General features: G+C 39.3%; 1 protein-coding gene across 1 annotated transcript in view; it reads left to right on the top strand.

The window, feature by feature from the left end:
* Positions 1-12187, top strand: part of PRDM5 (PR/SET domain 5) — a 206369-nt gene that overhangs the window by 11967 nt on the left and 182215 nt on the right. Inside the window, exon 2 of the mRNA XM_060147419.1 lies at positions 6155-6238. Coding sequence (XP_060003402.1) covers positions 6155-6238 — 84 coding nt within the window. The remainder of the gene's footprint in view (positions 1-6154; positions 6239-12187) is intronic.

The following is a 12187-nucleotide window of genomic DNA, read 5'->3' as shown; positions in this document are numbered from 1 at the left end:
TAGTAAGTTCATACAGTGATTTCTGCTTCCATGTTGTTAGCTGTCTTCTCTGTCTAAATGGGGAACTGGTAATGTCATTTTTCTACCTGGATACATTAGTACCCACAACAAGGTCAGCATTCTAGTACTAAGGAGGATAGATATAGGGAAGCAACTTGTCTCTACCTGGGCAGTCTTAGTAGGGAAAGAAGATTGGATATTTTTCATATTGAACTTTTTGGAAATGTACTTTATTCATGGCCTACTTGTATTGCAAGAGCACACACAAGCATAGTACCTTAGCACTGAAATATAATTACGTTCTAAGTGAGGACTCTAGACTCCTTCTGTGAAAAACATCATTATTTTACATATAAATGATTCAACTGCAGATTGATTCACTTGAATATAACTTATTTCATCTATATGTATATATTTTTTATTTGCTGAACCATGTCAAAGTAAATTATAGATATTATGACAATCCATTCCTCCATATTTTAGCATAAGGACATTTTCTTAAGTAGCCATACTGTCATTTTAACATCCAACAAAAATAATACTGATTTCCTAATGTCTTTTAATTCCAGCCCATGTTCAAATTACTCCACGTGCCTCCAGAATGTTTTTTTTTTTTTTTTTTTTTTTTTGCGGTGCGCGGGCCTCTCACCGCCGTGGCCTCCCCCGCCGCAGAGCACAGGCTCCGGACGCGCAGGCTCAGCGGCCATGGCTCACAGGCCCAGCCGCTCCGCGGCATGTGGGATCTTCCCGGACCGGGGCACGAACCCATGTCCCCTGCATCGGCAGGCCGACTCTCAACTACTGCGCCACCAGGGAAGCCCCAGATTGTTTTTATAGCTGTTTATTTTCGAACCAGGATCCTCAAGGACCACCTATTATACTTGGTTATGTCTATTAGATCTCTCTTTAACAGTTTCCCTGTTTCCATACCATTTTAAAAATAATAACAGTTACTTTCTGAAGAGATCAAGCTAATTGTTTGTGGTGTATCTCACAATCTGGATTTATCTGATGGTTTTCCAAGGCACATTATTTAATGTTCCTCTATCTTATGTATTTCTTGTCATCTGAAGAGTTAGAGATTATTTTACTTTTTTTTTGAAACACACTGACATTGTGTATTAAACGCTTCTCTCTACCCTCTGGATACTCTTTATGTTGCAGAAGATAGTGCAGTTTTGGCAGTGGGAGACAGGAGGGAACATAGGAAGCCTCCCCCTCCCTCTCTCAATGTGTTTTATCCATGTGCGCTCTTCCTAGGTAGCAGGATCTCCCCAGGCGCTGGGTGAGAGGCAGGACAAACGGGAAGAGTTCTGTGCATGTTCACTCGCCCTTTGGCCTCTGGAGGTGCCTGGAGAGTTTAGCAAACACTCCTGTCACTTCCCTATGGCAGACACTGGGGAATGAAGGGCTAGCATGATTTACTTCATACTGCGTTTTAGCAGAGGGCATATAATATCTGGTTTTTCCCTGAGTAATACCAGCACCGGGTTAACGTAACTTTTCCATTGTAAAGATAATTTGTGCTTAACTGGTAATCTGTGAGCTGATAGTGTATGAATACCTATTTTACTATCAACCTTTTACCTGGTGGTTTTAGCATCCATTGATAATCCTTCCCTGAATCACTTACATTATTAGGGATTTCAAAATGGGGATTTCACTTGAATGTTCCTCCTTTATTTATAAGTTAGCATTGCTCTGTAAAGAAGAGCTGTCCTTCATCGTTTGCTGCTGTCTGCTTATCCCGAAGTAGCGTAATTGTTGAAAGATAGGACAAGATGCTTAGTTCTTTCTCTTTATTAATTTCAGTAAGCTGTTATGCCAGCAAATGAGACATTTAAAAAATTCTTTTTTTTCCCTCTCTCTAGCAATCATTGTGGCCTTAAGAATTTGTTAATGTGTTTCAGTCAATTATACTCTTGTTCTCTTTGATCCCCAAATTGTTCTAAATTTGGTCTGTGGAAGCTCTCTCTAATAGGATTTGAGAGCTGGAAGGAATCTTAGAAATCAGCTAATCCAAATTTCTCAGTTCTATAGGTGAGGAAACTGAAGCTCACAAGTTTGTGACATCCTAATGTGTCACAGATAATTAGTGGCAGAGCCAGGATTAGGATCCAGATCCCTGGAGTGCTCAGGTAGTGCTTTTCCCATTATTCTAAGAGAGAGATCTGCAGTAACTCCTGGTTTCAAATTCCTGCTAATAATATTAATCAAAATGAGAGAAAATGGCCCACATGTTTGCAATCGTACATTTTTTATTAAAAGTTATTGTCTAGTCCAGTGGGTCCCAAATTGAATGGATGTTTATCTGCATTTTTTAGAAACAGCAAAGAAGCACCACTGTAGGCTCAGCATTGGGCCAGTCTGAGAAGTGAGTTTGACTTGGACATTTGGTATCTACAGGTTGAATTTATCTTACAATCGCCTTTTATTGGATCTGCGCAGAATTTTGAAAACTTGAAATTCATTGCCAATGTAGAATAGTAGTGATTTCACAAACAAATTTGTTGTCAGCCTCACTAAAATATTTGCAGATATCTGGCAACATTGGGCTCCCCCTGTGATACAGCAACAGGCAGTTGGAGTTAAAAAGCTTTTCAAAAGGGCATGCCCCTCCAGCTCGCCTCCTGGCCACTCCCTAATGTGTCCTTCACATGTTTGTTGTCTAATGTGCTGCTTTCCTGCCTCACCTTGTAAGCATTTGAGATAGTGACTGTTCAGATTGTTAGAAGTGAAGAATTCTTGGAAGGTGTTTTGTAACGTAGTCACAGGTTGAAGGTAATAATGATGCTGACGCACATTAACAGCAAGGAAATGGTAGAGTTGATAGTTTTTCTGCTGCTAGTATGAGATCTTCAGCTAAATCACAAAAAATAAAACCAATGATGATAGGAAGTCAACTAGAAATTTTCAAGAAGATAGTTTGAAACGTTAGTTTCCTTCCTACCATTAATTATGAACCTCACTTTAGGTATTTAATATGCTCATGCACATGTATATGTAACTTATAATGAATCCTATGAAAAATTTAAATTTTTATAGCTCAAAAATGGTCAAATACTGGCAATATCATATGGTTCATCTAAAAGAAAAAAATTACCCATGGGTGAGTGCCCTAAATCTTCCTTTCATGGGTATGTTACTCGAGCAGGTTTGAAGCCTACCGAGGCAGCAGAGCAGAGGCTTACTCTTAGGTTAGAAATATCATAGGAAGTGGTTAGTGAACAAAGCAGTGTATACATTAAAGCTGTGATGATAAGAAAGTGCTGTTTGTATAGTAGAAATGACAGTGAACAAAGAGAGAAGGGGGTGGGTAGTAGTGCTGGGATCTTTAGGGGAAGGCCTGGAGTGGGTCAAGTAATTATAAAATCCTCATCAAAAACCAAATATAAATTGTTTTAATTATCTGCAGCGTTTCTTACCACAAGTGTATGGATAACTAAGAGTTGACTATTTATATTGTTGTAATCTTGCAGCCACAGAAGCTCAAGTTTATTTGGCCACATCATCCCAGTATACTCACTAGTTGTACTTTGAAGGCAATTTTACCAAACCGAGAAAGCCAGATATACTTAGAAATTTATCTCCTCCATCTGTGTTTTTATGTCAGTGTTTTTCAAATTGGATTGCAACCCATTGGTGAGTTGTGAAATTAACTTTATTGGTCAAAACTAGTATTTTTTCAAAAGTGAAGTAAAATAGAGTAGACGGTATGGAATACATTGTACAGAGGAAGGATAGTATTATTTTTAAAAATTTACGTGTTAGTTTTACGTGTGTTTCTGTGTACACTTGACCTTTGAACAACATGGGGGTAAATGCACACAGAACTTACAGTTGGCTCCACATCTGTGGTTCTTCCACACTGGTGCATTCAGCCGACCAGGATGGTGTAACTAAGATACCTGCATTTAAGTGGACCCACGCAGTTCACACCGTGTTGTCAGCTGCATAGATGTGAAGATGCTGGGCTGAGATGCAAAATGGATTTCTTGGCTGAGGGAAAGAAAATTGAAAGCCGTATTTATTATAGTTAAGAGTTCATGATAGAGTGATTGCTCACTATTAATAGCAAGGCTTTAAACTCACAGTCCTGATTCTTGTTCTGAATTTTCAAAGCTGTAAGTCCTTTAATAATCTTCCTAGGCCTGCATACAAGCAGGCTTTTTTCCCCAAGCCCAGTGCATTTACTTGGGTTTCCATCCCTTTCTTTTCAGTCCTTTGAATGCTGCTGAATTGATGGATACAATTTTATATTTCCTCCAAATTTGTACTGCAAAGAGGAACTGACTGGCATGGGTAGATGTCTTGCATTGGAAAGCGTGTACTCAGATGATTTCCTTCTGCAGTAGTCGGTAAAGGCTAAATACATGACAAAGTGGAGTGAAAGTTGGACTATATATGCATTAATACCAAATCCTCAAATGTATTACCAAAAACACACCTTAATGTTTGGTCTGTCTTCCAGGTTGCCTGAAATAGCCAAGCAGTCTCCCTGTCTCTTTGGTGTACTTGTTTTTGGTTTATTTAGGATTATCGTCTTGATTTCAGGGATCTCTGTAGCATTTTCTGCCTCCAAGTTAACATTAAACAGTAGGTCTTCAAAGCTTTGCCATTACTTGTGGCTTTTCAGAACCTCTTTTCTTTGTCTGTAACATGAGGGGCTAGTTGTAATTCCTGTAAGTTTTAACATTTGACTGTTGCCTGGAGTTGGGTTTTCTGTTGTTCATTAAGTCATTTATATGCCTTGAAACATTGTTTTGGTGGTTATTTTTCCCCCTAACAACGTTCATCAAAATACCGTATGCTAACACATATATATGGAATCTAAGAAAAAAAAGGTCATGAAGAACCTAGGGGTAAGACGGGAATAAAGACACAGACCTACGAGAGAATGGACTTGAGGATATGGGGAGGGGGAAGGGTAAGCTGGGACAAAGTGAGAGAGTGGCATGGACATATATACACTACCAAACGTAAAATAGATAGCTAGTGGGAAGCAACCACATAGCACAGGGAGATCAGCTTGGTGCTTTGTGACCACCTAGAGGGGTGGGATAGGTAGGGTGGGAGGGAGGGAGATGCAAGAGGGAGGAGATATGGGAACATAGGTATATGTATAACTGATTCACTTTGTTATAAAGCAGAAACTAACACACCATTGTAAAGCAATTATACTCTAATAAAGATGTAAAAAAAAATATTAAAAAAAAAAAAGTTCGTCCACCTCCCAACGAAGAGAAGGGTTCTTCTGTAGAATGGTCACAGGCAGGTTTGGAGGAGGCTCGCGAGGGCACGCGTGACCCCGTACCCTCTCTGCACACACGTCTGTGGATCGTCTGGCTGGACAAGCGTGATCCCACCCTCTCTGTCTCTCCAGTCCTGCTTTGGTTGCCTTAGTTGTGAGAACAGTTTTGCTTACCCTTTCACCCTGCCTCACGGGTCCCTCCCTGCCGGGGCCACTCCTGGTGTCTGCCAGCAGCTCTCACCTGGGAACTTGTCCAAATGCAGCTCCACACATCCCGCTCCCAGAGATTCTGATTTTAATAAGCACAGGATTCTGAATTTGTAATAAGCGACGCTGGTGACTCTCATGCTGGTGATTCAAGTACGCACTTTGAGAAGCCCTGGTTTGTAGAGTGCCCCCTTGGTTGTTTGAAAGATTGGCGGGAGAATTTAAACTTTGTTTATGAACAGTCTTCCTCTGAGGATGGCAGGTCTACTTCTTTCTTGTTCATGATTGGGACGAATTTATGATTTTTATGGAAACCAGGTGGTTTTCTGCCTGGTGGGCTTGTCTGAAGTCAGGCAAGACTCAGTGCTTCTCATTTTAAGACCACTTGCCAGTGGCTGCAGAGGTGTGAAACATGTAAGTATAGTGTTCAAGCCTTGTCCGAATTTAAACGTTGAGCGATTTAACCCTTTCTTGTTGGCTCCTGTGTTGTGGATTTAGGCTCTTCGGCTAAAATAGATTAAGTTAGATTTTAAATATGTAAATATCTTGTGTTGGGTAAATTAATATTTTAAATGCGTCTCAATCATTGGGCATAAGGCTTTGGAGAAAAAAATTTTTCCAGAAGAGAAATAATAGTTTATTTTAGTAACTTGATTATTGTACTAATCCTTTTTCAATGTAATCATTACTACTCAGGGTGAAAAGTTTGGACCGTTTGCTGGAGAGAAGAGAATGCCCGAAGACTTGGACGAAAATATGGATTACAGGTTGATGTGGGAGGTGAGCATGTGATTGTTGTTTTAAATATTAAAAATATGTTTTTCTTTGTACTATTTAAGGCATGTATAAAGCTAAGTTAATAGATATTGATTCCAGTTGACAAAGCATTGAAATGTTTGAATTTTAAGGAACCTGAATACCTTGAAAGTTTAGCATTAAAATACTGTTGAAATATCTAACTAGACAATTCTTCTGTAAGTCTGAAGTTTATATACTTCATCATTAAAAAAGAAGTTATCCATGAACAAGGATGTTTGAATTTCAAAATAAGCACATTCTTTTTATGGATTTAGAATTTGATTTCTGTAAATGAAATTATACTTTAACTTTTATTTCCCAATTGCAGTGCTAATTGCCCAGAAACATTTCTTTTTTTTTTTTAACACCTTTATTGGAGTATAATTGCTTTACAATGGTGTGTTAGTTGCTGCTGTACAACGTGAATCAGCTGTATGTATACATATATCCCCATATCCCCTCCCTCTTGCATCTCTGTCTTACCCTCCCTATCCCACCCCTCTAGGTGGTCACAAAGCACTGAACTGATCTCCCACACAGAAACATTTCTGAGCTCTGTGTTGGAATGAAAATCCCAGCTTAAAATGTACCTTACCTTTAAAAACATATAGTTAAGGAGCTATGACGCTGTAGATAGTCTTTTGCAATCTGAAGTCTCTTTGCTGCAGGAATTTGTATATGCAAATGTATATCTGTATATTATGAGAATTTTCATCCTAGTTTATGCCAGTTGTTTTCATTACTGTTCTTTCATAATCTTTAGAAAAAGAAGGGCCCGAGGGATGGAAATAGAAAAGCAGAGGTGTAGATATTGTTAAACAAAAACTTGGAAAAGGAAACTCAGTCCCAAGAATTTTATTTGGTGGGTTCCATGAGGAGGGTGGGAGCTGAGATGGTATAGGTGGGCCTAAGGGAAGTAGGATCATAAAATCAGAAAGATAAAGAATACTGAAACGGAGAACTACACATAAAATGTCTCTCTGAATGTGCATTTATCGGTTAGGATCTCCAGAGAAACAGAACCAGTGGATGTGTGTGTGTGTGTGTGTGTGTGTGTGTGTGTGTGTGTGTGTGTGTGTGTGTGTGTGTGTGTGTGTGTGTGTGTGTGTGTGTGTGTGTGTGTGTGTGTGTGTGTGTGTGTGTGTGTGTGTGTGTGTGTGTTTTCAAGGAATTGGCTCACCGGATTGTGTGGGTGGCGGGTTGGAATCTGTAGGCTGGAAACTCAGACAGGAGTTGATGATGCTTCAGTCTTGAGGAAGAACTGCTCAGGCAAACCTCAGTTTTTGCAGTTAAGGCCTTTGTTTGGATGAAGGCCACACACAGCTTTGACAGTAATCTCCTTTATTTAAAGTCAACTGATTGTAGATGTTACCCACGTCTATAAAACACCGTCACAGCAACACCTAGATTACTATTTGATTAAATAGCTGGGTACTACCATCGAGCCAGATTGACATGTGAAACATATCATAATGTATTATATGCAAGCAAAATACATTTTTAAGCATCACCATATTGCTGAAACTGCTTGATGTAGGGAGTGGGGTTGCTTGAGGTTCTTGAAAGATTTCTGAAGTGCAGGTGATGGAAAATGGAAATTCATAATATAGTCTTCACTACAGTTTAAGTGGAAAATGTTATTGATTTGCCTTCTTTTAGTATGCTGTTTTGTTTATTTTTATAAACCTGAAAATATTTTTAACGGCTTTTACTATTTTTCTGTAAGATCTTAATTTTCTCAGCAGTTATTTTTTTTTTTTACCGTGAAGGTTTTCAAAAGCCAAATATTTATGTGACAAAAAAGATAACCTAAATAAGTTGAAAATGATAAAAATAACAATTTTAAGGGGTTGTTAATGACTTTTGATATTTGTTTTGTTATCTCTGAGAATTTTACTGTAGTGGTCAGGTTAATGTCTTGCACAGCTGCTTATGATGCATTGCTAAGCAGATGATGATTATAATTTTTATTTTGAAAAAAAGACTTGCATATAGGAAACGTAAAGAGGCTGACAGTGCTACCGTAGCTCATCCAGTTTTGCATTATGTATTCCTGTGGTTCTTTGATGTCTTTACATTATTATTTGTTTTTACATACCGGTATACCTAGTCCTCTCACTTTACCACCCAAAGAGCTATTGATTTTATACATTTTATGTTCAGGTAATGTTACATTCACATAATGATTGCCATTCTTTATTTTCTTTTACTTCTTATGTTATGCTTGTGTTTTGAATAAGTAATAGTTGTACTTTTGACACAATTCAGAAGGGTCTTGATGAAGGTCTTCTTGTCCCCTATAAGCCTGCTCTTTTCGCCTAAGACCTTTGATCCCTTTGACCCCTTAGTTCATGCACCTTTTCCCTCCCTCCTGTAGTTCTTCCTTCTCTGAGTCTGGTCTTCAGGGTGGATTGTCGGCCGGTCTCTGCTCTGTCCAGTTGTGCTGCCGGGCAGGGCAGGGGAAGACACTCTCAGTGGTATATCTTCCTGGGGGAGCACTTGAAAAACAGTCAATACCTTTCGAATGGCAAAGATTTACCGCTTGCTGGCTTTAGTCCTGTTCCTTATTATGTTAAACTGGGAGAGCTGCTTCCCAGCCTTGAATTATATTCTTAAAGTCCCTTTTTATTATTTTAACTTTGGAGGTGCCAGGATTCAGAAGGTGCACAGAGAAAGGAGGTTGACTGGTCTTACCACAGTCTTCTCTTCTTGGAAACTTTTGAGCCTTCTCAAATGGAGATAACGAGCCTTCCCTCCTCTGTGGGTAAATTGGGACCGGTTAGTTAAGTCATTTCTAATACGCCCCATAGCTCCAGAGCGAACTACCTGCAGCTCTCAAATGTGTGGTCCTTCTCCTCAAGCCAGTGGTTACCTGTGTTTATGGTTATGGAACATAAACTGGGTACTGGGGGTAGTGTTTGGAAAATGATGCCTGTGAGAGAGCACATGGCATAGCTCTTTCTCAGTTTATATTTGCACTTGTGGTGCCAGTAGTCCTGGTGGACAAGGCCAAGGGCCCCTAGGTGGCCATTTAACACCAAAGAACTTGGAGGTACCAGTGAGGGTTGCACCTATTGGTGTGTGTGAGCCCCTGTTAGTTTGGGACGGGGTATAGAGGCACCTGAGGGTTTCATCGGGGAGCGCTATCATCGTCTGTTGCATCCTCCCCCGTCCCCCCAGAGGTGCAGCTTGGCACTCACCGATGCCCACTGGTTCAGAGCATTAAACAGCACCTCAGCCTCGTTCTGTGTTGGCCACCAGGATTTGAGATTGGGTTCTGAAGAGACTCAGTCTCCTCTGTCCTTAAGCCTTCTTGGTACTTCAGATTTTTACTTTTATTTTAAAATAAACTGCATTAGCAAAAGAATTCTGGATTTCTCAGGCCTCAGGCCAGTTATAGAGCTTGAGTTTGGAAACCACTGCTCCACTGTAAATGCTTCCCATTGATAATTTGATGGAACGTGCCCAGTTGTTTGTATCGTAGTCTATTCTTCCCTTAGTTAGAAGTCTTTTTGCGTATTTTCCCAGATGGTTTGGAGCTTGAGATACATTTCCTTGCACTGTCTACCTGCTCAGACTTGCTCTAAGACCAAAATCCGTTCCTGTAACGTTGCTAAAGCTCTCAACAACCCTTTGTTTTTAAATCTCCAACATCTTCTCTTTCTATGATATTTTCTTCGGTATTTCAAACCACAGTTCAAATACCACCTCTGCAGGCACTGGCTCTTATTCTAGCACATACCTTTACGTTTTGGTACCTGTAGATTGCAGCACAGATTGTACATTTTCATCGCCACCTGCTCTGCCTATTATTCAAGTATTCCAAAGGGGCTGTTGATGAATCCAGTGTTTTCTTGAATGCTCCAAATGGCTCTGCTCTGTTGGCAGTGCCTTTTCTCTTCTTTTCCCAGAACATCCTTTTGCATTGTCTGCAAGAGGTTTTTGTGTGGAAACTGGCCTGGTAAGTTCTCAGAACTTGGCCTTTCTAGTTTCATGCTGTTGTGGTCAGAAAAGATGCTTGAGATAATTTCTGTACTCTTAAATTTGTTGAGGCTTGTTTTGTGCCCGAGTATGTCATCAGTCCTAGAGAATGTTCCATGTGTACTTGAAAAGAATATGTATTCTGTTTCTTTTTGGATGTAATGTCATGAAAAAATTAGATCTAACTGTTCTGTTGTATCATTTAGGATCTCTGTTGCCTTATTAATTCTTTGTCCGGAAGCTGTGTCCATCTATGTGAGTGGGGTGTTATAGTCTCCTACTACTGTTATTGTATTCCTGTTGATTTCTTCCTGTACGTCTGTTAGTATTTGTTTTATGTATTTGGGTGCTGAGTGTAAAATCCTTTTATTGATCCCTTTATCATTATGTAGTGTCCTTCTTTATCTTTCTTTATGGCCTTTGTTTTAAAGGCTATTTTGTCTGATATGAGTATTGCTACCCCTGCTTTCTTGTTATTTCCGGTAGCATGAAATATCTTTTTCCCTCCCCTCACTTTCAATCTGTGTGTGTCCTTTGCCCTAAAGTGGGTCTCTTGTAGGCAGCATATTGTGTAAGCTCTTGTTTTTTTAATCCACTTTTGTATATCTATCTATCAAATATCTCTTGTATTTTATCTTGTTCTTTTATCCAATCAAAAGACACAGAGTCTGCCACTCTGTGTCTTTTGATTGGAGCATTTAGTCCATTGACATTTAAAGTAATTATTGATAGATATGTATTTATTGCCATTTTAAACGTTGTTTTCCTGTTGATTTTATATTTCTTCTTTGTCCCTTTCTTTTTCTCTTTGTTTTTCCTTTTGTGGTTTGATGATTTTCTTTTGTATTATACTTATGTTCTCTTCTTTTTGGTTTTTGTGAATCTATTTTATGTTTTTGATTTGTGGCTACCCTGTTTTTCAAGTATGTTTAACCCCTTCCTATCTCTATTTGCCTTAGACTGGTGGTCATATAGGCTCAAATATATTCTAGGGAAAAAAAAAAAGTCTACATTTTCTTACTCTCCTCCCCCACATTTATGATTTTGATGTCCTTTTTTACATCTTCAGTTTCATCCTTTTGCTGTTCACTGTGGTTGTCATAACTTTCACAGAAATTTTTTAATTTCTATTTTTCTTTTATAATCTGTGTACTAGCTTATTTAAGTGATTTACTTTGCAGTTGTGATTTTCTCTTTCCTATAGATTCTTCTTGTCTGTTTAGAGAAGACCTTTCACCATTTCCTTTAGGATAGGTTTAGTATCGCTATATTCTTTTCTTTATGTTTTTTATGTTTAAAGAAATATTTATTATTTGGCTGTGCCAGGTCTTAGTTGCAGCACGCAGGATCTTCATTGCCTCATGTGTGATCTTTGTTGTGGCATGCAGGATCTTTAGTTGCAGCACACGGGATCTTCATTGCGGCAGGTGGGATCTAGTTCCCTGACCAGGGATCAAACCCAGGCCCCCTGCATTGGGAGCACGGAGTCTTAACCACTGGACCACCAGGGAAGTCCTGCTGTATTCTTTTGGTTTTTGCTTGTCTGAGAAATTCTTTATATCTGCTTCTATTCTAAATGATGATCTTACTGGGTAGAGTATCCTAGGTTGCAGATTTTTCTCTTTCAGGACTTTGACTGTATCTTGCCAGTCCATTCTGGCCTGCAACATTTCTGTAGAGAAATCAGCTAATAGCCTTCTGGGGGTTCCTTTGTAACTAACTCTTTTTCTCTTGCTGCCTTTAGCGTCTTCTCTTTATCTTTAACCTTCATCATTTTTATTATAATATGTCTTGGTGTAGGTCTGTTTGGGTTTATCTTGTTTGGGACCCTCTGTGCTTCCTGTACCTGGATATCTGTTTCCGTCTTCAGGTTTGGGAAGTTTTCAGCCATAATTTCTTCCAATACATTTTTGATCCCCGTTTCTCTTTTTTCCCCTTCTGGATCCCTAT

The sequence above is a fragment of the Lagenorhynchus albirostris genome, chromosome 4, assembly GCF_949774975.1.
Source record: "Lagenorhynchus albirostris chromosome 4, mLagAlb1.1, whole genome shotgun sequence".
Classification (NCBI taxonomy): Eukaryota; Metazoa; Chordata; class Mammalia; order Artiodactyla; family Delphinidae; genus Lagenorhynchus; species Lagenorhynchus albirostris.
Note: the sequence above shows the minus strand (reverse complement) of the source record. Positions and strands in the feature narration are given on the sequence as shown.